This window comes from Rhipicephalus microplus, chromosome X, assembly GCF_043290135.1.
Source record: "Rhipicephalus microplus isolate Deutch F79 chromosome X, USDA_Rmic, whole genome shotgun sequence".
Classification (NCBI taxonomy): Eukaryota; Metazoa; Arthropoda; class Arachnida; order Ixodida; family Ixodidae; genus Rhipicephalus; species Rhipicephalus microplus.
Window position 1 is genome coordinate 245652438 of NC_134710.1, and position 26684 is coordinate 245679121.

At 44.2% G+C, this 26684-nt stretch overlaps 1 protein-coding gene across 2 annotated transcripts in view; it reads left to right on the top strand.

Moving 5' to 3' along the window:
- Window positions 1-26684, top strand: part of rt (Protein O-mannosyltransferase rt) — a 157951-nt gene that overhangs the window by 110185 nt on the left and 21082 nt on the right. For both annotated transcript variants that reach the window (XM_037414190.2, XM_075878896.1), the window contains exons 15-17: window positions 3790-3890; window positions 6040-6156; window positions 7948-8074. In XM_037414190.2, coding sequence (XP_037270087.2) covers window positions 3790-3890; window positions 6040-6156; window positions 7948-8074 — 345 coding nt within the window. The remainder of the gene's footprint in view (window positions 1-3789; window positions 3891-6039; window positions 6157-7947; window positions 8075-26684) is intronic.

Below are 26684 nucleotides of genomic sequence, written 5' to 3' on the forward strand. Positions count from 1 at the left end.
CATTAAACCCTACATATCAATCAATTAAAGCGGTTGCCTGGGTGTCGGAGTAACCTGAGCACTGGCGCGGCCCTGGCTGCATGCGCTCCCCATGGAACGTGCGATCTTGTCCTCATTAAGTGCGCATTCAGTTTCCTGTCAGAAAAAGCGTCATCGTTATCGCGTTTAATATCTCATCCGCAAATTTAAAAGCTTTTCGGCTTTCAGACGCGAGCTTTCACCTTTGCTGCCACTACGTGGACTTTCACAAGCTTGGCAGACTTCTGTCGCCGTTGATTTCCTGGCCGTAAACCTAAACATCGTATCACGCATGCTGCTCTTAATAACTGCTTAAGTGCAATCTTTTTAATGTACAATCTTCATGTGTGCAAAGTTCCCGCAACAACATGCTGAACCGTAGGCTCAGCCTAATCACTTTTGGTGCTTATTAGTGGCGGTCGTGGGTGTTCAAAAGTTGCCTTTTAATACGGAATCAACATAACTCTTTTTAGTGGCTCTACTTGAAAAAAAAAGGGGGGGGCTTTTTATGGTTTGTGATTCGATTGTGATATCTTAGATATGGAGTGCAAGCCCATATCTAATCGAAGGATTGGTGCCTTTCAGTGCAGAAAATTTCAATCATGATAAATGCTCATAATTTAAGTGGCCTGAAACGCTATCGGCGAGTTTCCACGATGGCGCTTTCTTTTCATAAGGTTTTTTTTTTGTGTTCATTTCGTTGACAATGCGGGTATTTCGATATGTTAACTTTTGAAAATTTGAAGGCACACCGCATCGCATGCCTCGATTCTCAGACTCGCGAGACTGCATGCTCAACACTTATTGCGCTTGCGTAGCCTATGAAGAAGGTTGTTTGAGCTGTAGTGCGGATATTTGGGACCTCGACGTTATATACGTCATCAACGGTATATGCTGTAGTTAAATATGAAGTTTTCGGCAATTTTACCCCGCGTAATAGGTCCACCCCAAACTTGGAGCCAGATTTCCTGAAAGAAAATGTGGCTATTAATGCGAGTAAATACGATATTTTACCGTGGGTGACTTCACTGTATTTTTGCAGCATTTCAAGAAGCTCTGCAGCCACAATATTTGTGTTTTTTTCTTTGCTTGTTTTTTATTTGCCAAAAAGGCTATTTTCATTTAGTTTTAAGAATTTGCATCACTTTTTAACGAATTCAACGGGGATCAAAACTACATGCTCCAAGGTGTTTTTCTTTTTAATGTGCTTCAGCTTCTCTTTAAGGGGCCATCACATGGTCACCCACCAAATTGCTGTTTTCAGCAAAATATAGAAGTAGTGTCTATTATGCCTGTACATGCTTGAAAAATAGACTGTGGAAGAATATTTTGTTGCTAAATGAGCCCTGAAATTTGCTGGCTATGAACCCTGCCTACCACCAGCGACTGTCATTTTGCTATGGCCTTTGTGATTTGATGTGCTTTGAGTGGAGTGGTCGCCTTCTATCTAAGTTATAGCCGCTGAAAATGGCTCAGTTGTCAATGCCGAACTCAAGCATGCTCTAATAGATTCATTGTGTGTGCAGCGGTCCACGAAACAAGATCGTTGGCTGAAATGCAAATGGTTACCAACCAAAAAGCTTGTTACGTCACGGCTCAGGAGTGTGCCCATGTTGCCAGATTCTTGGGCCACTTGGGTGTTTATATCGTTATCAATGAACTGCTCAACAAAATGTGCTGAAATTTCGACAGCTTGTTTGTGAAGACAGATTATGAGTAGATCTGGGAAAATGCGAAATCCTGGGTGCGAAGCGAAATGGCATATCGAAATGTGAATGCGAATCAAATTGAATGTTTTTTTAATATTTCTAAGATATTTTTCTAATGCTTTGAAGTGAAATTACCGGAGGAAAAAAGTTGAAACATGTGCCTAAGTGTATTGTTATGAGATAGAAACATGAAAGTTTTTTTTTTTTGCTAGGTTGTTAGAACGCTGGCAGGGTTGTGTTTCAAAGTTTTTTTTATTCAGAATGGGGCAATGCAAAGGCTGAACTGTATTTATGCATATGATTTAGTGCAACCGATGTGTTGTTGACAACACTTTACACATGAAAGTCAAAGATGCTGTTAATTTAGCCTCTCCTCCTCTTTCAACTTCTGTAGGAGCTCAACTAATGTGGGAGACAAGGGTGTGCTCCCTTCAAGTTTGGAGTTCCAAATATGCCTCGTAGACGTCAATATATTAGAACATCTGAAATTTGGTGCACTAAAAACCTTCGGTGTCTGATTTTCGAACTTCCTGCTCAAATTTCAAGTCCAAAATAGCATTATTAAGCCCCCACCTCTGCTACATCTATCATCTCCATGTTGGAACCAGTTGATTTCTTGAGTCAGTACATTTGTGGTTGTAGTAGAGCGTGAAAGGCAGCTTTGCCGTGATGAGGTGGAGCATAATAAAAAATCTGAAGGGGCCCCGCTGCGGTGTTCTAGTGGCTAAGGTACTCGGCTGCTGACCCGCAGGTCGCGGGATCGAATCCCGGCTGCGACGGCTGCATTTCCGATGGAGGCGGAAATGTTGTAGGCCCGTGTGCTCAGATTTGGGTGCACGTTGAAGAACCGCAGGTGGTCGAAATTTCCGGAGCCCTCCATTACGCGGCGTCTCTCATAATAATAAGGTGGTTTTGAGATGTTAAACCCCACATATCAATCAATCAATAAATCAATCAAAAATCTGAAGGGGCTATTTTTAATAGGACGTTGACTGTATATTTTTGAGAAATTCGACTGTAGCAGTGCATGAAAGTCAGTTTTGCTACAATACGAGAGTGTGATCAGGTGAAGCTAAAAATTTCAAAAGCGTCATCATTTTCGATGAAGCGTTGACTGTATATGCGAGTTTGACCGTAGCAGAGCTTGAAAGGCAGTTTTGTATTATTACAAGAGTGTAACAGGGTGAAGCAAAACAAAGATTTGAAGGAGCTACTGTTAGTTTGACGTTGACTGTATTTGTCTTCAGGAAGTTCGAATGGTAAAATTTCTATGCGAATCGAATAGCAAACATTATTAGGAAAATATTGCAAACTTTTAATATTTACACACCCCTAATTATCAGCGAGAGAGTGGTGTAAAGGCCTCTTCAAGTGCCTCATGCATTGATCTTTACTGTAATTATTGTAAAAAGGTGTCAGTTTTTTTGTCTTCTCCCCAGCCCTTTAACTGTGCTTTGCTCAGTTTAACGGTTCTGTGTAGCAGTCATGGAGTGCTTTTGGCAGACATTCAGCCATGGGAGGTTGATGGTTTGAATCCACCTGCCATACATTCACCAGTTGAGTGAAGAGAAAAGTGTCCTTCGTCCGAGTGCCCAGTGGTGCACAGATTGTGCAACACCTGAGGAGTGTATTCTACCCATCCTGCCCTACTGGTCTTGATCCTGCAAGCAGTATTCTGTAAGGGTGGTCAACATGCAAATGTCATGTCAGTAGGGCTAATCTATTGAGCTGGGTGAGCTTGTACACTGGCAATAAGTGTCAGATGAAAGACAGTGCACATGGTCGAAGGGGTTCCAAGAATTCAGAGGGAGAGACATTGATATGAAAAAAAGAAAAGAGGGATTTTATTATGGGTAATTTACACATTGTTTTGTCCTTTAATTTTTCATACATTGTCACCACTATGCTGTCTTGTAACCCCTTTGACCACAGGTACCATAGTGCAGCTCGCATTTAATGTGACTGTACTGTACTGCTAAATAAGGGCTGTAACTTGTGTCCTGTGGTTCATTATGTCACATAAGTAGTTGATTTCTAATCCTCCTGCTTTATGTAATTATAGATTCAGATGACAAGGAACGAGAACGTGACATGGTCTCTGCTGAATTTGTACCACTGCAGCCTACACACTTGACATTTTTCCAGAAGATGTGGGAGCTTCAGGTACTGTGGCTTGTTCAAGATTGTGTGATTATATTCCTAAAGCTTTCAGCATTTACTGAGCTGGTAGTGAAAGGGGGCTTGAGTCTAACATTATTTTTGCGAAAGTTCAGGTGAGAACGCAGGCGAACATTCCACGTCAAGCAGGCGCGTAGCCAGAAATTTTTTTCGGCCGAGGGGGAGAAGGGGGGCACCTTCTTGAAATAATTTTTTTTCTTTGTCTATGCTAGGGCGAAAAACAAAAAACATTTCGAGGAAGGCGTGGGCCCGGTGTGCCATTCCCTGGCTACACCCCTGATGTCAACTGTCGCAGGGGTTTTAGTAACCTTCTCAGGATTTTGTTTGAAAGATCATGGCTATTAATGTCTGGTGCGAAGTGTTTCCACAAAATAGCTTTGCTCATGAGTTTTTATGGTAACGTAATGCACATCAAAGTTTGCTGATTTGTGTGAAATACAGTACTACACACGAATAGTTGTGTGATGCGGAGAAATGGGCGAAAAAACAACTATGCAAACTGTTTTACAGGTGTGAACTTCAAAAATTTGTTTAATATACTGAAGTAAAAAGTGATATGGACAGAAAAAAAATGTCTATACACCGGCTATAGCTGCTAGTTTGTATTTTTGCCAAGAATAAGTGAGCACATACAAAGCAAATTGGGGAATAATAGAACTTTCGTATGTTTTTTGCAGTTTTTCCCAAATATTTGTGTAGTGTATTGGCTCTAAATTATGTTTGCTTCGGAGCATTCATTTAAAACAGTAAAGTGTATTGGGAGCAATAACATAATGTGCATTATTCTTTTTGTAAACACGTCTTTTTGCCTTTATGAAAACTGACAACACATAATGGAAAGTGTTTCTGCCCCCTATTGCTAATAAGCATTACTGTATATTCATCAGGACGAGTTATCAAAGGCTGTACTGGCAAGCATCTGGTTTGCTTCACAGCTAATGTGCTTAATGTTCAAGAGGTACTGACACCAATTCTCTAAATAGTTTACTTCTTCATAGAAAACTCTTGTATACAAAAACTACCGTGAGAAAATGTGAAGCTCCCTTAAATGCGGATATTTTATTTTGATATTGAAGTTAATGTTCACAAGGCACGCCTACTCACATTGACAGTAGCGCGATATCAGGCCAGAGTGTCAAAAGTAGCGACTTCACCCACCAGTTTAGCTAGTTGTGATGATGTTGGGTACCAAAGCATACAATATGGCCATTTGTTTTGTGCATCACGAGAAACATTCAAAATGGCTGCTTGAGTGTTGACAACGAAGCCATGCAGTGGAGCAACCTAAGAACACAATATTTTGTGCGAGCATGCGACGAGAAGCTTGTACCATATCGTGACATTAGGGTACAGTAGGAACCTAAAGTTGCTTTTAAAAATATATAATTAACTTTTCAGAGTGCACTTATGCTTACCAATACATTTTCTAGGCTTTTTAGGGTATTGTTTTTTATTTGATAGGAAAAAAAATGAATGTTGAAAATTTTTGTGTCAGTACTTTTTTAATGTGTATTTTGTAGTGCCATGTCCCACAGGGATCAGTAAAATTAATGCATCACATGACATGAAAAATTTTTTTCAACAAGTGTATTTTGGGAAATCCTCTGCGCATAACAGTAAATTTTCGCAATCTTTAAAAAAAAAACGTGGTTCCAAAATATCTGAGAAACTTGAAGAGGTATAACCCAGATGTCCGTACATGCCAAGATATTTAATTTTTATGAAGACATGGTGCTTTACATGAATGGAAATTCATAAGAATCAAGTATATTTTAACCCTTCTGAAAGCATTAGGTTCATTGGGTTGTATGAAAAATTGCCACATTGTAACAGCTTTTTCTGTAGAGAGGCCAAAGTATAAGTGCAATGTTTTCATGTAGCTTTAGAAGTAGCATTTACAAGTGTCTTAGTATACTAACATTGTCTGTGATGCTGTATTTGAATTATCCAAGTTTGGCTTGAGATCTTTGTGTGAAAGGCCAATAATATCTGTTAACTTTGGGGTATCTGTTAACTTTTGGTGTAAATAAAGTTTCTTCCAACTATATTACCCTCTAAAATAACAGTACTTTGTAATTTTGGGATACTAAAATGCTCTGTAATTTCTTTTCTTTTTGCTTTTCATTTGTTTCAGTACAAAATGTTATTGGTAAACCAGGAAAATGTGCAGGATCATGTGTACAGCTCTGAACCAATGGAATGGCCACTAATGATTCGTGGCATTGCATACTGGATTAGTCCGGTCACCAATGTAAGTGTATGAATTGTATGAAGAATGCTTCTATGAAGAAACTTGGGAGCGAAGGGCATAAAGGGAAAGAAAATTCTGAACGCCGAAGTCAAAACAAGGCCGCTTTCAAAAGATTGTATCTCTAACACCACCTATGAAACGACATCGAAATCGCCACAACAATCATTATCATAGATTGATAATAATTGTAGCTCAATTCTTTGGTTCTATGTTTGGGTAATTTTAACTGCGACAGTGTTTTCATCGAAATAAAAAGTGAGACTTTTGTTCCATTATCCCTCAAAAGATTTGGGTGCAAGCTATACATATATCTTTTGCCTTCTCAATAAACTTTCAGTTACGAGTGTGTGCCTCTTTTTTCTTGTTATTTTTGTTCTTTTGTCCTTGCTTTTGTACTGCACCCCACCACCCCATTTTTGTATTGGAAGGCAATTGGTGTCTGCCGAACTCGACACTTGCACACACATTAGAGGTAATCTTGAACTGCGCTGCTTTGTGGCATCTGAGGCTTTCTGTTTTGTTTGTTTTGATTACAGTTAAACCCTCAGAGGCATGCTCCGGGCAGCAGTTCTTGTCTTGTATAAAAGAGTGTCTCTCATACCTTCTTGTCTGTCATACTAGTGCTTCTTATTGAGGGATTTAATTGTTGTTTTGAATGTCATAAGTCACCTCAAACCGTGCGATGTGTGCAGCACCAAGTTCCAATGCTGCGGATCTTGTGTGGATTACACCTGTGGTTTTTCAAACACTTCATGCCTCAGTCACTCACTCATTTTGTACTGGATCGCTACAGCAAAACTCGTCAATGCATATCGTTGTATGTGAAGCCACTGATATGCACACTATGGCATGGGTGTCGCTGCATACTAATGCCATGTTTTATAGTGTGCTAAGGTACACAGTAGTGACCTGAGCACTCTCTTGATCGCACTGGAAGTGAGCGAATGTGCTTAAAGGTTAAAGGGGAAAAAAAGGGAAATGCTCAAGTTTGTGTATACAGTAGGCTCTCGGTAAATATAACCTGAAGGGATCGGGAAAATATCTTTCATTTAACAGGAGTTCCATTTACTGAGAGGTGAACATGGGTGCAGAATACAAGCTCTAAGCATTGCAAAGGCAGTAGTTTCGATTAAGCAGTAGTTTCGTTTAACAGATTTCTGTTTACTGAGAGTCTACTGTATTTAGTAAACTTCTTACGCTTATCATTGACAGCTGCAAGTGTCTTATTCATAGGTCCAGGTCTTTTGCATCATAGAATGACTTTTTACACGTGCCTGAAGCAAACTATGGTATATTTTCATCTATTTTTGCCACCACTTCCTTCTGAAGCTCACAGCCTCCAAATGTTGAAAATGTGATTAACATCATTGATTTGAAATATCATACATGCTCTTTTTTTTTTGCTCTAGCTTTTTGTGGCTTTTTGTAGATCTTTTTCTTTTCTTTTTTTCTGCCTTTTCATAATTAACACAGGCATAATCAATACTTGGCTAATTTAGCACCAGGCCTTTACGGCTTCATATTTTTAATGTTCTTGTCACGCGTTATATGGTCTATGATATTGGTCTATGATATTGAAACCTCATTCTGTGTGTACCGTTTTCTATGTGTGTTTATGTACCTGTTATAAGTAAAGTTAATTGAGTGATTTATCGATTGATTGATTTCTAAGTTATGTGAACCTGCCCTGTATTGCTCTGACACTTCTTGAGCACTTTTTGTGGTGTAATAGCGTTGTGAAGCAATTTCCTGCTCTCCTGCATTTGTCTTTACTGTATCTTTCTTTTTAAGGCCCAGATTCACTTGATTGGGAATGTGGCTACTTGGTACACTGCCACAGTCTGCCTCTTCGTTTATCTACTTATCTTCTGCTTTTATCTTCTGAGGCGGCAGCGGCTGGTCTGTGACATTTCTGAAGGTACCTACTGTGCATGCTTTACTAGAAATAATTTGGGATGTCTAGTGATATTGCTGTTTGTCCCTCTCCTATATTTCAACCTTTTGTCACCTTTGGTGCCCAAGTATGAGCTTTGACTGAGAGAATGGTATTTTTGTAAATGAAAGCAGCTTTTACAGGCAGCTTTTTTTGAGCATGAAAGAAGGGCATATCCTCTGGCTAACTGGCAGTGATATAATGAGTAAGTAACTAGATCTGTAAAAGATCTGATAGCCTCGTGGTTTCACATCACCTGTTGTGCTTTCTGCACATTGATTGTGAAAAACCATGCTTGATTCAATACAATTTAATTGCTGAGGCAGAGAATGGAGGCCACTGAAGTCAGAGCAGCAATGTTTATCATATTTACTCGTATAATAGGTGCACTTGCTTAATAGGCACACCCCATTTTGGTTGCAAGAAATCAGGTTTTTTTTTTTCCTGCACATAATAAGCGCACCCCGAACTTTGCCCTGATCAGTAATTCTGTATCGTATTTGCACGGTTGCCATTTGACACCCCCTCATGCTAACGGCAGCGAGGAAAAAATTTTGAAAAATCTGTGGCAGTGCTGCACTAATGCACGGGCTCGTGGAATGAGGAAGGGCAGTTGCATGGGCCTCAGAGTAACCTTTGCTCCAGCCGCGCGCGTTCCATATGGAACCTGCGATTGCATCCTTATCAAGCGCGCTTAGAGTTTCCTGGTGGGAAAAACGTCATCGATATCGCATTTGCAACCCCGTCTGCCAGTTTAAAAGCTTTTCGGCTTTCCGGCGGGAGCATTCACCTTTGCTGCCAAAATGCGACCTTGCACAAGCTCGGCTCACTTTTGTTGCTGTTGATTTTTTAGCTGTGAACCTAATCATAGTATCATGCATGCAACTCTTGGATTGGTGCTTGAGTGCGATCTTTTCAACGCCTAATATTCATGTTGTCTTGTACAAACTTGCCGCGACAACATGCCAAATCATAGGCTAGACCTAATCAGCGTTAGTTGTTCTTCAGTGGCGGTTGAAGGCGATCAAAGTTGCTGTTTTTTACGAAACCAACGTAACTCATTGTGGTGACTCAACTTGAAGGAAAGAAGGTGTGGATGGCACTTGTAACCCTCTAAGGTAGTTTGCGATTCAATTACCATGTTTTTGATACGGGGTGCAAGCCCATGAAATTGAACAATCGGTACCGTTCAGCATACAAAATTTCGGTAGTGGCTTGAAACGTACATCCGCGATGGCACTTCCTTCTTGCAGTTTTTCCTTCTTCTCATTCATTTTGTTGGCAGTGCAGGTCTTTCAATGTTATTTTTTGGAAATTCCGAAGCTTGTGAGCACACTGCATCCCATGCTGAATACGTTTTGCGCTTGTGTACCCTAGGAAGAAGGTTTCAGCTGTAGTCCCCGCAGGGGCGCCTGCGCAAATAGGCGTTTGGTGTGTAGGGACACCACGGACCCGAGCTAACGGGGGAGTTTTGACTCCCTCCCAGGCCTAGCCGTGTATGGCTTTGCCGTGTCCGGGGAAAAGGGAATCCTGGGGGTTGAGCTTACGCTGGGTGATTGGACCTTTAAGGGCCCCGGCAGAGGCAACACACCCCTTTGGCCCCGGCTTCACGTAGACGGCACCCCTGGGCTGACCCACCCAGGGGAAATCGGCAGTCGCCTCTTCCCGTCTCCTTCTCTCTCTCCATCTTCGTCTTTTCTACTACTTTTGATCTTTCCTGTCCTCTCCTCACTTCTTTTTACTTCCACGATTCTCGGCGGCAAGGGTGTAGATATCCAACCTTGGGTAGATATCCAACCTTGGGTAGATATATTAGGTTATAGCGGCCATGTATGGCTGGCGCTTGCGTTTCCTTCACGTCTCGCAGCGTCCCCTTGTTGGGCTCGGTGGTGGGTGGCTCGTATGGCCGCCGAATAAGCTACCAAATTCATGGGAACTCCTAGCCCTCTCACAACCAATCGCCCCTCCAAGAGGTGGCTCACCGATCCAATTTTCGAATTTCTTCCAAACAAGAAAGATAACTTCCCGAAATACCACATCATCCACTGTGAAAGTACAGAAAAGAAAGCTAGAAGCATTTCACCTTTTCTTGTGTCCAGATGCCTTATAGAAACGCTAGGCGCAGGCTACAAAGCCACAAAGACCGCCAGTGGTGACCTGCTACTCGAAATAAAAGACCACGCACAGTACCAGAGACTGCATAAACTTACATCATTTGGGGATCAGCCTATCACAATCACACCGCATCGAACCATGAACACCGTGAAGGGTGTTGTATCAGATGGAGACCTGATGGACCTCTCTGATGATGAACTTCTAACAGGCTGGAAAGAAGAAAATGTCATTCAGGTGCAGCGTATCAAAATAAGAAAAGAAAATAAAGAAATCCCAACCAAACACATCATACTCACCTTCGCATCTAGCACTCTCCCCACTGAAATAGCAACAGGATATCTTAAACTGCCAATCAGACCATACATACCCAACCCGCGGCGCTGCTTTAAGTGTCAGAGGTTCGGGCACGGCTCCCGAGCTGCCGAGGACAGCTTACCTGCGCGAAATGCAGCACCAAAGGTCATACCGCTGACGATGACTGTCAGCTACAAGTCCACTGCGCAAACTGTGAGGGTGACCATCCTGCATATTCCAGGTCATGCGTGGCCTGGAAAAGTAAAAAAGAAATTATAATTACAAAGTTTAAATTGAACATAAGCTTCCGTGAAGCGCGGCAGCGCGTTTCCCCGCATTTTGCTGGGAACACATCGTATGCCGAAGTGGTGCGAGGGGGGTCAGCACCACTTCGGTTTTCGGCAATGCCTTGGACCACGCCCAGCGTGCCGAGGCAAACACCACAAGCCCCCACGGGGGGAGCAGCTTCGGCTGCCCCACCCTCCTTGAATACCACCGAAGGCCCCTGTGAACCCTGGCAGCAGCCAGGGCACCGCACAAACTAAAGAGGTCCCGTCGACCTCGAGCCTGGTGGGGTCGAAGGCTCCGTCTGTCACGACGAAGCCTACAACGAAAACAACATTGTCTGTCGTCTCTCCTGAGGCGATGGACACATCAACTGCACCGGCGCAGACTGCTCCAAAGGAGCAGCGGGGTTCCCTCGACCGCTCTAAAAAAGACAAAACGGTAATTACAGGGCTCCGTAAGAGCCCTGTAATTACCGTTTTAATTACAGAGCCCTGTAATTACCAGGCTCTGTAATTACCAGGCTCTGTAAGAGCCCTGTAATTACCAGGCTCCGTAAGATAAGTCACTTCTCTCTTTAGACACCAGTCACACTCATTTCGTACACACAGCACTTCTCTACTCCCATAATGGAGACACAAATTATACAATGGAACGTCAGAGGACTACTTCGAAACCTCGACGATGTCCAAGAGCTTCTGCACAAACATTCTCAAAAAGTGCTGTGTGTACAGGAAACACACTTAAAATCCAAGAATACAAATTTTTTGCGTCAATATGTTGTCTTCAGAAAGGACAGAGATGATGCTGTGGCATCATCTGGTGGTGTAGCCATTATTGTTAATCGAGGAGTAGCATGTACTGTAGTCATCTACCACTACTAACATCCCTAGAGGCAGTGGCTGTTTGAGCAGTTCTATTGAATAAGCTCGTCACCATCTGCTCTCTATACATACCGCCGCAACACCGCCTGGAAAAACATGATTTCCAGTCTTTAATAGATGAGTTACCAGAACCTTATCTGGTTCTAGGGGACCTGAATGCGCACAGCGGTTTATGGGGTGACTGTCGATGTGATGCACGAGGTCGTCTCATCGAACAGTTCCTCTTTTCATCAGGTGGTTGCCTGTTGAATAGGAAAGAGGCAACATACTATAACCTTGCAAACAATACTTACTCCTCTATAGACCTCAGTATTGCATCTCCTTCACTTCTACCCCTACTCCAATGGAAAATTATAAACAATCCCTACGGAAGTGACCATTTTCCTGTCATTCTGAGTACACCAACATCGTACCAATGTCATTCACAAGTTTCCAAATGGCTGACATACAAAGCCGACTGGGAACAGTTTTATAACACTACTCATTTAAGTTGGACAAACATATGTGGGTTAAGCATAGATGAAGCTGTGGAGTACTTCACAGCTTTCCTTATTGACGCAGCAGCCAAGTGAATCCCGCAAACATCTGCACTGCCTGGCAAGCGACGCATCCCATGGTAGAACACCGAGTGTCGTAATGCGCGGAAGGAGCAGAACAAGGCATGAAGGCTGTTTCGGAATTCACCGACAGCCAAAAATCTTGACAGCTTTAAGAAAATAATATCTCATGGCAGGAGAACGCGCAGGCAGGCCAGAAGAGCAAGCTGGCACAAGTTCTTATCAGGGATCAATTCATATACACAAGAGGCTAAAGTCTGGAACATGGTTCGTAGGGTAGCAGGAAGACAAGTACATACACTCCCACTCGTTAACACTCAGGGTGACAGCCTGGAAGATCAGGCAAACTTCCTCGGTGCCCACTACGAGCAGGTGTCTAGCTCATCACACTATACTCAAGCTTTTCAAAGATATAAAGCAAGGATAGAAAAGCAGAATATAGAACACAAGTGTACAAACTACGAGGCATACAACCAGCCTTTCAACTTAGCTGAGCTACAAACGTCACTAAACTCCTGCAGTAATTCTGCCCCAAAGCACGATCATGTCGTGTATGAATTGTTGAAAATCCTGCCGCTCGAAACGCGAAAAACATTACTCTCCCTATACAATGCTATCTGGTTTTCTGGGGTCATCCCCGCTTCCTGGAAAGAGGCTATAATTATTCCCATTTTAAAACAGGGCAAGGACCCTTCCTCAGTTTCAAGTTATAGGCCCATTGCACTTACAAGCTGCCTTTGTAAACTTTTTGAAAAGATCATAAACCGCTGACTTTTACATCTCCTTGAAACACACAGTCTTCTCGACTGATTCTAGTGTGGATTTCGAGAGGGTAGATCTACCACCGACCATCTGGTGCGTATCGAGGCACAGATCCGAGATGCTTTCGCCCATGAACAATACTTCCTCTTTGTGTTCCTCGATATCGAGAAGGCTTAAGACACAACATGGCGTTTTGGCATATTAAGAGACTTGTCTCACCTGGGTGTGCGCGGTAGAATGTTTTCCGTAATCGAGAGTTACTTGTCCAGTCGAACATTCCGTGCCCGTGTAGGCAGTGTTCTCTCCCAAACATTTGTCCAGGAGGCGGGATTACCGCAAGGTGGTGTACTTAGTTGTACACTTTTTATTATCAAAATGAATTCCTTGCACCTGTCCATCCCCCACAATATGTTCTATTGTACATATGTCGACGACGTTCAGCTTGGCTTCAAGTCATGCAGCTTGGCAATATGTGAGCGGCAGGTTCAGCTGGATTTAAACAAGGTCTCCAAATGGGCAGATGAAAACGGATTTCGACTTAACCCACAAAAAAGCACGTGTGTCTTGTTCTCTCGAAAGAGAGGCATGCACTCTGAACCTGACATTCGACTGAACGGGCAACGTCTGTCTGTCAAAGCCGAGAATAAATTCTTAGGCTTAATCTTGGACAATAAATTGACCTTCGTACCGCACATCAAGTATTTAAAAACAAAATGTTTAAAAGCCATGATTGTTATAAAAGTGTTGTCACGTACTACTTGGGGTAGTGATAGGCAATGCCTCGTGAATCTGTATCGAAGCCTCATTCGCACCCGCTTAGATTATGGGGCTGTTGTTTATCAGTCTGCAACTCAAAGTGCTTTGAAGATGCTGGATCCCGTGCATCATTTGGCTATCCGCCTTTCTACGGGTGCTTTTCGCACCAGCCCTGTAGAAAGCCTTTACGTTGAGTCAAATGAATGGTCACTTCATCTACAAAGAACTTACATGTCCTTTGTATATTTTCTTAAGGTGAAAGCAGACAAGAAGCACCCCTCATACTCTACTATTAATGATTTGTCGCGCTCCATTCTGTTTCAAAACAGGCCTTCGATGAGGCAGCCCTTCTCAGTTCACCTGAAGGGTCTAGCTGAAGAAACTGGAGTGTCACTTGAACACAGTTTAATGGCTCCTGTAGCATACCCGCCACCGTGGCAGTGGCAGACTATAGACTGCGATGTGTCTTTCCTAGAAGTTACAAAACATGCGCCTATTGCCCATATTCGAACATACTTCCTGGAACTTCAACACAAATACACGCGTCCTGAGTTCTTCACAGATGCCTCCAAGTCTAACTCCTCTGTGTCTTACACTGCTGTCGGCCCATCCTTTTCGGATGCTGGCCCTCTACATCCAGGCACAAGTATCTTCACAGCGGAAGCTTATGCGATACTTGTGGCGGCTAAACGCATCAAGCAATTACAAATACAAAAAGCAGTAATTTATACGGACTCCCTCGGTGTGGTAACGGCTCTGCACACTCTTAAAAAACAAAAAAACCCAGTCCTTGTCTCACTTAACTCCATTTTGTGCACACTCTACACACTCAAACAACATGTTGTAGTGTGCTGGGTGCCAGGGCACCGTGAGATCGAAGGCAACGTGAGGGCGGATCAGCTCGCTGCATCCGTCCACGAAAGCACTGCCCCTACACCCATATCAATCCCGGCCCTTGATCTCAAGCCGTCTCTCAAACGAAACCTCAGGGACTACTGGCAGAGCAAGTGGGATACACACACACAAAACAAACTACACGTTATTAAGCCACACCTTGGTCATTGGCCGCTAGTATCGAAATCGCGTCATACAGAGGTAATATTAACGAGACTCAGGATAGGACACACATACACGACACACACATATCTTTTGTCGGTGGCGATCCACCATTGTGAGACAGATGTGGTGAAGCATTGACAGTCCTTCACATGTTAATCCAGTGCAAACACTTAGAAACTCTAAGAAAACAGCATTTTTCGTTACCCTACCGACAACATGTACCTTTACACCCTGCAATATTCGTTGGTAGGGAACCGCTTTTTAGTCATAAATCATTGTTAGCGTTTTTAAAAGAAATTCATAATTTTCATATCATATACCCGGGCATTCCGTAGCACGACCTCTCCAGAGAGGTTTTTGCTGCGGTGGCTACACAGGAAAGCACTTGCCTCACGGCCCTTGGACGCAAGGGTATGAACGAGTGAGGTACTTGTGCTAATGCCATACATGTCCACCATCGTTTTTCATTATCACCAACTTTTGTCACCTATTCACACCACACGCACCTTTCACAGCATGGTCATGATTTTATTACTTGTATGTTTTTACCCGCCTTACTGCGAGGAATTTTATGGCCCTTATACATCCACTAATCACAATCATTGTCCACATTCCTTGTCCCATGAACTGGCGCTCTTTGGCCATCAAATGACCCTTGCGCCAAAAAACACCATATATCATCATCAATGGCGAGCGGCGCTGCATTATCGGCGGCAAGGTGCTAGAAGACTGCACACTTTCGACCTTTTAACAGGCACCTTGTGCTCTTCAGATGCACTTTTAAAGCATTTCCAGTTAAGTCTCGATCTGTATTATTTTTTTTATAACAGTAGAGATACTTATCTTATCAAAACAGGCGAAAATAAAAAGTTGGTAATTTTGAAAAAAAACTCGCATCTTCCTTAAAGGGGAACTCCAGCGATTTTTCAATATTCACTGGTGTCAGTAAAACTTTGAACATGTGTTTTCATCAGTACCGTGGTAATATGTGTAAAGTAATACAACAGTGAGTTATTTGAACAGTAGTTTTTTGAAAACCAGTCTTAAAAATTGATAGCCAATTTTTTAATTGCACTTGTAAGCACAGGCCACTCTATATATGTGACATAAGTGCTTACTCTTTTCCCGCCTTACCCAGCACACAAGTGTAGTGCACGCTTTCTTCTATGAGGCAACGACTACGCGAGCACTGTTCTGTTTTGTCAGCTGCGTACAGCGTGTTAGTCATCATTGACGTGGGGTCTTGCAACAATATTGAGCAACAAGGAGATTTTTTGAGGCACATCAGATGTTTCTTGCGACGCAGGCTAAAATCAAAACGCTATGCTTCCGTGCTGAGATATGGCTGCAATCATGGCTGAACTTGTCACTATAGCAAGGTCAGACCAGTTGGCACAGCTTGTCTGATTGTCCATGTTGGATGGCATCACCAACTTGGCCAACTTGCTTTTCGCGTGTCGGAAGAGACACATGAGCTATATTTAGACCCTAGCCAACCGTGGCACTGTGTAGTGGATTTCGTGACTTCATCGGTTACGGATTTAATGACGTCATCCGTAACACACAATGGATCACGGTGCAGTTCCCTGTTTTTTTTTTTCTGTTTCGATTCATTGCTCATTGCTCAATTGAAATTATTGATAAGTGTCTGGACAAAATGAACCACTCTAGCTGCTGTAGGACTGTCAATACTATTTGAGGACTGCATTATCTCAGTATGGTTGCGAATGCACCGGAGTTCCCCTTTAAGCTCTAGTACTGACAACACCAATTACCTTGATTGGTCAGACAGTTTCAGTTCTAAAAGGGTGATGCAACATTTGGACAGTCATAAAATGTCACTCACTGTCTTCAAGACTCCCATCAACATCTGTGCCAAGTATCATTGCACTGCATACAGCAGGGAATTTTTAATTTAATTTCTAAAACAATTGCAAATTGCTTGTGCATTCCTTTGCACTCTCGTCACCATTGACGCAGCTTGTGGACATGAAAGATAGTGAATTATTTTAAATGTAGCGCCAGTGGGCGATCTGGGAGGCCACATGCCACATCACATAGGCACCATGGCATCACATATAAGCACATAAGTACCATTTACAAAATTGAGAGCAACTATAGGTGGGGGGGGGGGGGGAGTGATTTTTACAGAGAAAACAAGAGAAAAGTTTGCCCCGTAACCGTCTCTCAGTGGGAGGACACCTCAACAGTAGCTCATGAGGGATGGGGGTAGAGAAGGGAATAAAAGGATAGGATTAAAAGGTAGAGAGAGAGGAAGGAGAGAGTGAGGTGGTGGGACAGGGAGTGACGGAAGTGAGGGGAAGACGGGAAAAAAGGACACAGTAGCAGAAGTCCGAGGACGGGGCACCACTGGCTTGAGCTCTTGTCGGTGACAGAAGATGGCGTAGGGCTAATCCAGTCGGCCAGGGCTACACTGTTGTCGTCGTAGGGCACCAGTGGCAGGAGGTGGCGTAGGACCAACCCAGTCGGCCAGAGCTGCGTGCTGTCGTCGGAGATCGCAAAGGCACAACCGGTCGGCACGGAATCCAGCGAGCGAGTCCGATAGGTGCACTTGTTAGGCATGTGAATGAGCTAACTGCATGTTCGTGCATCACTCTAGATGCAGCCAGTTTTCCACTACATGTCCTACTGTGCAAGTCCTCACAAGTGATAAGTTTGTGTGCAGGCAAGGAATTATATGCATATAGACAGAAAATAAACAATGTCTTGAGTGGAGTATACCATGTCATACAGTCAAACACGGTTATATTGAACCCACATATATCGAATTTTCGCGTATATCAAACTCGTAAGTTATCCCCTTAAAATTCCTTTGTAAAAGTGAAGAAACTCACACATCTATATCGAATGGTATTTTTACCCACCTTCGGATATATCAAACACCACGCGAGCTGGAACGTGCGCTTCGGCACTCGCCCCCACCGCTCGAGATTTCCGCGGCAGCGCTGCTCCGCGCACAAGTTGAAGGCGCGTTTTGGCACTCGCAGCACCCAGCGACCTCCGCGTACACCACTCCTCCGCCAAAACCCAAAACACTCAAAAAAAGTTAAGGGCAAGAGGGCTCGGACTGCACAATCTCTAACTTGCGAAACGGCTCTTTAAAGACGATAGTCTTTCTTGGGGACCTTCGACGGAAAAATTTTGGTCTGTCTGTCTGTCTGCACATTTGTCTGTTTGTCTGCCCTAACGATACCTCAAACGGCACCAAACGGCCAACCCCATCCGCAGCGCCCACCAATATTGCTCAAGGTTTAGCGTTCATAGTTCTGCGATTGTCAATTAAAACAGCAAATATCGCGCATATCTGAGACGCCATTACAACATGTCTATGTTTTGCATGTCTGCCTTTATACGAGAAGAGGACACACACAAAACACCCTAAGGACTGTAGCGTTTGACGCACTGCGCTGACAGTGCAATGCGATGCTCAAGCAGGTGTTTCCAACGCTTTGCTACGACTGCACGGTGGTGGCACCTGCCCGTCGCTTTCCGTTCTACACCTTATCACCTTCGTGACTGGCGCACATCTCTCTCTGCGGTCGCGCATGCCTTCGTTTTCGAAGATAACTGCCAGATGGCGCTCGTGTTTAACGTGCCTAGATGCGCTTGTTCGTCTCCGTTACATGCTCGAGGCACTATAACGCAGCGCTTTCAGAATACCATCCACTGATTTTATTGTGCATAACATCAAATAAACATTATGTTCACTCTCTCCAGACGCAAGACAATCGTCTTTCGACGACATTTACAGTGTAACATGTAGATTTAGGCCAATTTTTTTTTTTTTTTTTTTTCTTTCTCTCTCATGCTTTCTCCGCGTACCCGTTGGCTCGGAGAGCAGGCATGAAGGAGCCGCCCTCCTCCTCCTTTCGCCTTTTCTTTTATTTTTTGTTGCTGTTTTGTGAGTTTCAATAAGCCAACCACAGCTCATGCCTTTTGCTGTAGCCCTCGCAGGTGGCTATCGCTTTCCGAGCGCTTTGTTGTTTCCGCTGTCATGTCGCCTACGTACCACCGCATGTGCAGCATTTCTGTTTTGCGTGCGTGGTGTGGAAAGCCACTGCAGACTCCTTGAATTGTCGATTTCTCGTGTAGATATGGCCAGCATCAAGAAGCGAAAGATTCTTGACTTTGTGACAAAGTTGAAGGCTATTCAGGGTGTTGAGGCAGGGAAGAAATGTTCGACCGTGGCCTACAACTTCAGGATACCACAGAGCATTCCGAGTACTTTGTTGAAAAACAAAGCAGATATCAAGGCATAGGCAGCGGAGCAGTGAATGTCGGGAGCCTGTCATGTGCGTGCTTTTGCCCACGGGAATGTAGAAAAGGCACTTTATGCCTGGTTTTCAGAAGTGCCCGTGAAGAACATTCGAGTGGATGGTTCGATGCTGATTGCCACAGCCAAATGGTTTGCCCCTGAACTCTGAATGATGATTGATATGTGGGGTTTAACGTCCCAAAACCACCATATGATTATGAGAGACACCGTAGTGGAGGGCTCCGGAAATTTAGACCACCTGGGGTTCTTTAACGTGCACCCAAATCTGAGCACACAGGCCTACAAAATTTCCGCCTCCATCGGAAATGCAGCCGCCGCAGCGGGGATTCGAACCTGCGACTTGCGGGTCAGCAGCCGAGTACCTTAGCCACTAGACCACCATGGCAGGCCTGCCCCTGCACTCGGTGAAACAACTTCGCCGACAACAGCGGGTGGCCTCACAAAATTAAGCAGCGCTACAACATCGTTGGCCAAACCCATTCTGACGAAAGCGAAGCTGTCAGTAGCCAGGACACCCAGCAGTGGATGACGAAGGAATGGTTGGAACTCTCCGTGAAGTCTTCTCCCGGGGAGATCTTCAATGCTTGGCGAGACGTGAAGATGGACACGTGGTCAACTGCTTCTGTAAAGCAGGCTTCGAGAAACCGCTGAAGAAGACGACAACGAGCGCATAGACAACGCGTTTCGCAAATTGTAGTCTGAGTTGTAGTCCGCGAGTTGCTTCGCGAGTTGTAGTCAGTTTCGCGAGTTGTTGTCTCGCTTCCCGGCAGCAGTTCCACACGAACTGTCTGCTAAAGACTTCGTGGAAGGGGACTGCAATGTCCAGGCTGACAGCTCATGTGACGAGGAAAATCGTCCGGACGAGGCGCTGGCTACACGCGTGTACTCTGCCGCTGAAGTGGCTTCAGCGCTCTGCATCATTCGTCGTTGTATCGGCCACATGAAGGGAACCAGGCTGTCGCACCTGGACAGCCTTGATAAGATCGGGACTAGCATTTTCAATATTTCAAAAACAAAGAAGCAGGCCAAGATTAGTGATTTTTTCACGCAAATCAATTATTCTATTGCGCGGGTCTGCGGAATTAGTTGTCATTCTTGAATGCACCTATTGTAGGTGATGATCCGCTACAGGTAAGCTCTCGAGGCCTCTGTTTTTTATATACATAGGACTAATTTGCTATCCCCTTCGAGTTCGATATATCCGTGTTCAACTGTAGTTCATTGTCGCATAATTTCGTTGCAGTGAAATTTCATGTATAGACCACAGAAGTTAGGAAGCTGTGATGCTTATTGCTCGTTCGATGATCGCAATAATAGCAGCAGTGGTTTCTTGTGCAGCAGTTTCGACAAACAATAGTTGTGTTTTCTATCTGTGTGCAGCTGTAGCAGCAGGATGTAGTCACGCTAGTCACGCTTGTGCCTTTCTAACAAGGTGGGGTTATTCTTGATTACGAGGCAAGTGATAACGAGCTGTAGTTTTTGTTTTAAGCGCTGCATCAAAAGAATGGTGGGAGCTCTTGAAGAACAATTCTGTCATGTCCCACCCGCACCTATCAAACCCACTGACTGAATCGCGGTGGGTGAGCAATTTGTCACAGAGCATCTTAATGGTGAGAAATTTAGTGAAATGTGTGTGGGGTGGCAGAAAGCGTGTCTTCAATAAAGACACGGGTGTTGGGATGCGGTCACGTGGCTCTGGAAGTCGCAAGCCAGCAAGAAATTGTCAACTTGCTAGCGAAATTTTGCGGCAGTCTTAGGCAAGTTTCTTTTTCTAATGTAGTAGCACTTGCAAAAACTTGGCTGAATTGAAAGTACCCAGGAAGAAGTTTCATTGTGGTAAGACATTTTTTGCATTGTTTTTTATGGACAGCAAACAGGGAATTAGTAATTACTTCTTGTTGTAAAAATTTCGTTGTAGCGGACTTCATTATCACGAGATTCAACTCTTTAAAATTTTTTTTTTTCTCTTGGCAGCTGTGCTGCTTTTCTGAATATTATACAAATTCTGCAGCCGGGGCACACAATGTCACATTTATTAGTTTTTTTATAAACTTTCTGTCATCTATGGAGCTTTGGCTTGCATGAAAAGAAATCACCTGTAGTAAAAAAACAGCATATGAAGCAAGAAGCTTGGGTTAGAAGAAATATGCAGAAATAAAATAGTGGCACCAGTCTGCCTGACTGGCTGATCTCATTTCTTTGATTGCTGTGTTCATAGCTGCAAGAAGTGATTTTACAACTGTTTGATGAACCAAGGAAGTACTGATGCCAAGCATGTTTTGCTAAGTGAAACAGGTTATGACCTTGTGTTGACATGTTTTATATCCAAGACTTCCCAGTCACAGGCTTGCAAGCTAACTGTGCCCAAAAGCAACAACTTCACTGCCAACACCACTGAGCACTGATAAGTCAGCAATTAAAGGAGTGGAAGCTCTTGTGGTATTACTTAATCAGACATAAATACAATGAAGCTTTCTTATGCTGGCCAGCTAAAAAGTAGATTGTCTGCCTAAGGTGAATGTAGGCTATCATTTGACCTTTGAAACTGGTGTGGGGATGGTGTGAAATTTACTGCTCAAAATAAATCAGGGGGTCCTGCAACAGTATTTGAAAATGCTGTGTTTATGTAATGGTAGTAAGGACTATTTTTTCATAAATATCGCTCGTATACACTCACACCTCCATATAATGAACCTGGATATAACAAAATATTGGTTATAACAAAGCAAATGAAAAATGGTCTTGCAATAGACATAGTGTTAGGAATAAATCTTTATAATGAATTTTGAGATCATCATCATCAGCCTGACTACGTCCACTGCAGGACAAAGGCCTCTCCCATGTTCTGCCAGTTAGCTCGGTCCTGTGCTTGCTGCTGCCAATTTATACCCACAAACTTCTTAATCTCAAGAATCTGCCCACCTAACCTTCTGTCTCCCCCTAACCTGCTTGCCTTCTCTGGACGTTAAAGAACCCCAGGTGGTCGAAATTTCCGGAGCCCTCCACTACGGCGTCTCTCATAATCATATGGTGGTTTTGGGACGTTAAACCCCACATATCAATCAATTGCCTTCTCTGGGAATCCAGTCAGTTATCCTTAATGACCAGCGGTTATCCTGTTTACGTGCTACATGCCCGGCCCATGTCCATTTCCTCTTCTTGATTTCAACTATGATATCTTTAACCCCTGTTTGCCCCACAGGGGCGCCTGGGCAAGTAGGTGTTTGGTGTGTAGCGACACCACGGACCCGAGCTAACGGGGGAGTTTCTACTCCCTCCCACGCCTAGCCGTGCGTGGCTTTGCCGTGTCCGGGGAAAAGGGGATCCTGGGGGTTGAGCCGACGCTGGGTGATTGGACCGTTAAGGCCCCCCGGCAGAGGCAACACACCCCTTTGGCCCTGGCTTCACGTAGACGGCACCCCTGGGCTGACCCACCCAGGGGAAATCGGCAGTCGCCTTTTCCTATCTCTCTCTCCCTACATCTTAGTCTTTTCTCGTCTTTAAATCTGTCCTGTCCTCTACTCTCTTCCGTTGACTTCCGTGTTTCCTGGCGGCAAGGGTTAACCCTGTGTGGCTATCCTACCTTGGATACACCATATTCGGTTATAGCGGTGGTGCGTCTGCAGGTCCTGTGCTTACAGACACTGCAGCGTCCCCTTGTAGGACTCCATGGTGGGTGGCTGGCGCCACTGCTGAAAATAAACCTTTTCTTATGGCTTGTTCCTTGCCCCCACTCCCTGATCGCCCTCAGAAAAGAGGGCGCACCGATGAAGTATTCCAGTTTTTTGGTCACCAAAGAGTATCCTTTCCACGATTCCACGTTATCCACGCTGACACACCCGGCAAACCAGTGAGAACAATTTCACCTTTTCTTGTTTCGAAGTCTTTGACTGAAATCTTTGGCCCAGGATATAAAGCATCGAGAATGGCAAGTGGTGACCTCCTGTTGGAGCTCCGCGATCAGAAACAGTATGAAAAATTGTCTAATCTAGTGAAATTTGGAGATACAAAATTAATAGTAACCCCACACCGAACCATGAACACCACCCGTGGCGTTGTCTCAGATGATGACCTGTTAGGGCTGATGGAGGCCGAACTCCTGGAGGGTTTCAGCGAACAGAATGTCATCAACGTGAAACGAATAAGGATGAGACGTGATGGCAAAGAACTCCAGACTAAGCACCTTATACTTACGTTTAATTCAAGTATACTGCCAGACTCCGTTGAGGCTGGGTATATCAAGCTTCGAGTGAGGCCATATATACCAAACCCTCTCCGATGCTTCAAATGCCAGCGGTTCGGCCACAGTTCACAGAACTGCCGAGGCCGCCTAACTTGTGCCAAATGTAGTGCTGAAGAACACACATCTGAAGCCTGTGAAAACTCTCTTCACTGTGCGAACTGTAATGGGGAGCATGCCGCATACTCACGGTCATGCCCACGCTGGAAAAAAGAAAAGGAAATTGTTACAATTAAAGTAAAACAAAACATTTCCTTTAAGGAGGCACGAAGGCAGGTGTCCTACCTACCAGAAACCAGCTTTGCCGAAGTGGCGTGTCAGGGGGCAGCGCCACGACGGCCTCCGGCGGCTGTCTGGCACACGCGTAGTGAGCCGGTGGTGACGCCATCCGCCCCCTCGGCGGTTGCAGCCAGTGCTGCTCCGCTGTCGAAGAAGGACCCACCAACCTCCGGGCTGGGGGCCGCGAAGGCCTTGCCTTTAGAGGCGAGGCCCTCAAAACAACTGCAGCGCTCGCAAGAGCGCTTGTCCAGTGCCTCGCTGGAGGCAATGGACACAACTCCGAGCGTGAGGGCGCAGCAAGCGCCTAAGGATCGGCGCGACTCCGTCGACCGATCCAAAAAAGAAAAATCTCGTGTCACGGCCCCTGGAAAGGGTCCGTGAGCTAATTCTCTATCCTTGAGCACACAGCACAAAACACATTTAAAATGGACACGCAGATTTTACAGTGGAATGTGAGAGGACTTCTTCATAACCTCGATGATATTATAGAACTCCTTAATAAACACACTCCAAAGGTGCTGTGTGTTCAGGAAACACACCTCAAGTCCACACAAACAAACTTTCTAAAGCAATATGCCATCTACCGCAAAGACCGTGACGACGCTGCCGCCTCGTCGGGCGGTGTCGCTATAATCGTTGATAAAGGTGTTGCCTGTAAGCAATTAAACCTCCGAACTTCTCTTGAAGCAGTTGCTGTCCAAGCAGTGCTGTTCAGGAAGCTACTAACAATTACTTCTATTTACATTCCTCCGTGCTATCAACTTTCGAAGACAGAATTTCGAAGCTTCATTGATGAACTTCCTCCGCCATATATAGTCGTTGGTGATCTAAATGCACATAATCCTCTATGGGGCGACTCCCGTTTGGATGCACGAGGATGCCTAATAGAACACTTTCTGTTTTCGTCAGGTGCATGTTTACTTAACAAAAAAGAATCAACATATTATAGTACTACGCACAACACATACTCTTCTATAGACCTGAGTATTGTCTCGAGTACACTAATTCCTTATCTGGAGTGGTCTGTTCTCAAGAACCCCTTTGGGAGTGACCACTTCCCGATAATGTTGAAGCTAACTAAAGAAGATACATGCTCGCCTGACTTTCCTCACTGGAACACCAAGTCAGCCAACTGGGAACTGTTCCGAGAAAACACATTTTTAGATGGAGGGGACATTGCTGATTTTAATATAGACGATGCTGCGGCATACCTAACAGATTTTATTATTGACGCTGCAGCCAAATGTATTAAACAAACTAAAGGAATGTCTAATAAGCGTCGCATTCCATGGTGGAATGACGATTGTCGGAAAGCGCGAAATAGTCAAAATAAAGCTTGGAGATTACTCCGAAATTACCCAACGGCTGAAAACCTCGACAATTTTAAACAGGTGAAGTCACAAGCTAGAAGAACGCGTCGTATTGCAAAGAGAGAAAGTTGGAATAGGTACATCTCCAGTATAAATTCTTACACCGACGTAACGAAGGTTTGGAATAGGGTAAATAGGTTATTGGGTCGGGAGTCACACCCCCTACCCTTGGTAAGTAGCCGAGGTGAGAGCCTAGAGGAGCAGGCGGACTGCTTAGGCGAACACTTTGAATACGTCTCAAGTGCATCAAACTATACAGAAACTTTCTTAAAATTCAAAGAACGCGAAGAGCGACAGCCCCTTAAATGTAAACGTCCATCCAGTGAGTCTTACAACTGCCCATTTACATTAGCTGAACTTAAGGCATCTCTTGCGTGCTGCAACAACTCAGCGCCAGGTGTTGATCGTATAACATACGAAATGGTCAAGTACCTTCACCCCGAAGCACTAAAAACACTCCTAACTCTCTTCAATAACATGTGGGCAGCTGGGTATATTCCATTGTCATGGAAAGAAGCTATAGTCATCCCAGTACTTAAACAAGGCAAAGATCCGTCTTTGGCCGCCAGCTACAGGCCAATAGCGCTAACAAGCTGTCTATGCAAACTATATGAGAAAATGATAAACCGGCGCTTAATTCACTTTTTAGAAAGTAACAGTATACTAGACCCCCTTCAGTGTGGTTTCAGAGAGGGGAGGTCGACAACAGACCACCTTGTTCGCATAGAGACATACATCAGAGATGCATTTATTCATAGGCAGTTTGTACTTTCGGTATTCCTAGACTTTGAGAAGGCGTATGACACCACATGGCGATTTGGGATTCTCCGCGATCTTGTCACCATGGGCATCCGTGGGAACATGCTAAACACAATTAAAAGTTACCTGTCTAACCGAACCTTTCGCGTAAAAGTGGGAAATGCTCTCTCTAGAACTTTTACCCAAGAGACTGGTGTTCCGCAAGGGGGGGTGCTTAGTTGCACACTCTTTATTGTAAAAATGAACTCCCTGCAGTCAGTAATTCCAAGTGCGATGTTTTATTCCGTGTATGTTGATGATGTGCAGATGAGTTTCAAATCATGCAATATGTCTGTCTGCGAACGACAAGTGCAGCTTGGAATGAATAAATTCTCTAAATGGGCGGATGAAAACGGTTTTAAAATAAACACGAAGAAAAGTACTTGCATACTTTTCTCCAACAAACGAGGGGTAATGCCACAACCAAATGTTGGGATCAAGGGAGACCAACTCTCTGTAAGCAGCGAGCATAAATTCCTGGGAACCACTTTAGATTCTAAGCTAACGTTTATTCCCCATATTAAATATGTCAAAATGAAATGTTTGAAAGCGATGAACGTCCTAAAACTCCTGTCACGTACAACATGGGGTAGTGATCGAAAGTGCCTCTTGAAGTTATACAAAAGCCTTGTCGGGTCGCGCCTTGATTATGCCTCTATAATTTATCATTCGGCAACGCCAAGTGCATTAAAAATCCTAGACCCCGTTCACCATCTGGGTATCCGACTTGCAACCGGTGCTTTCAGGACAAGCCCGATCCAGAGCCTCTATGTAGAGTCGAATCAGTGGTCACTTCACCTGCAGCGATCCTATAGCAGTTTCACATATTTTATAAAGGTACGTGCAAACATCAAGCATCCATCTTATTCAACTATAAACGATATGACCGCTGCCACCCT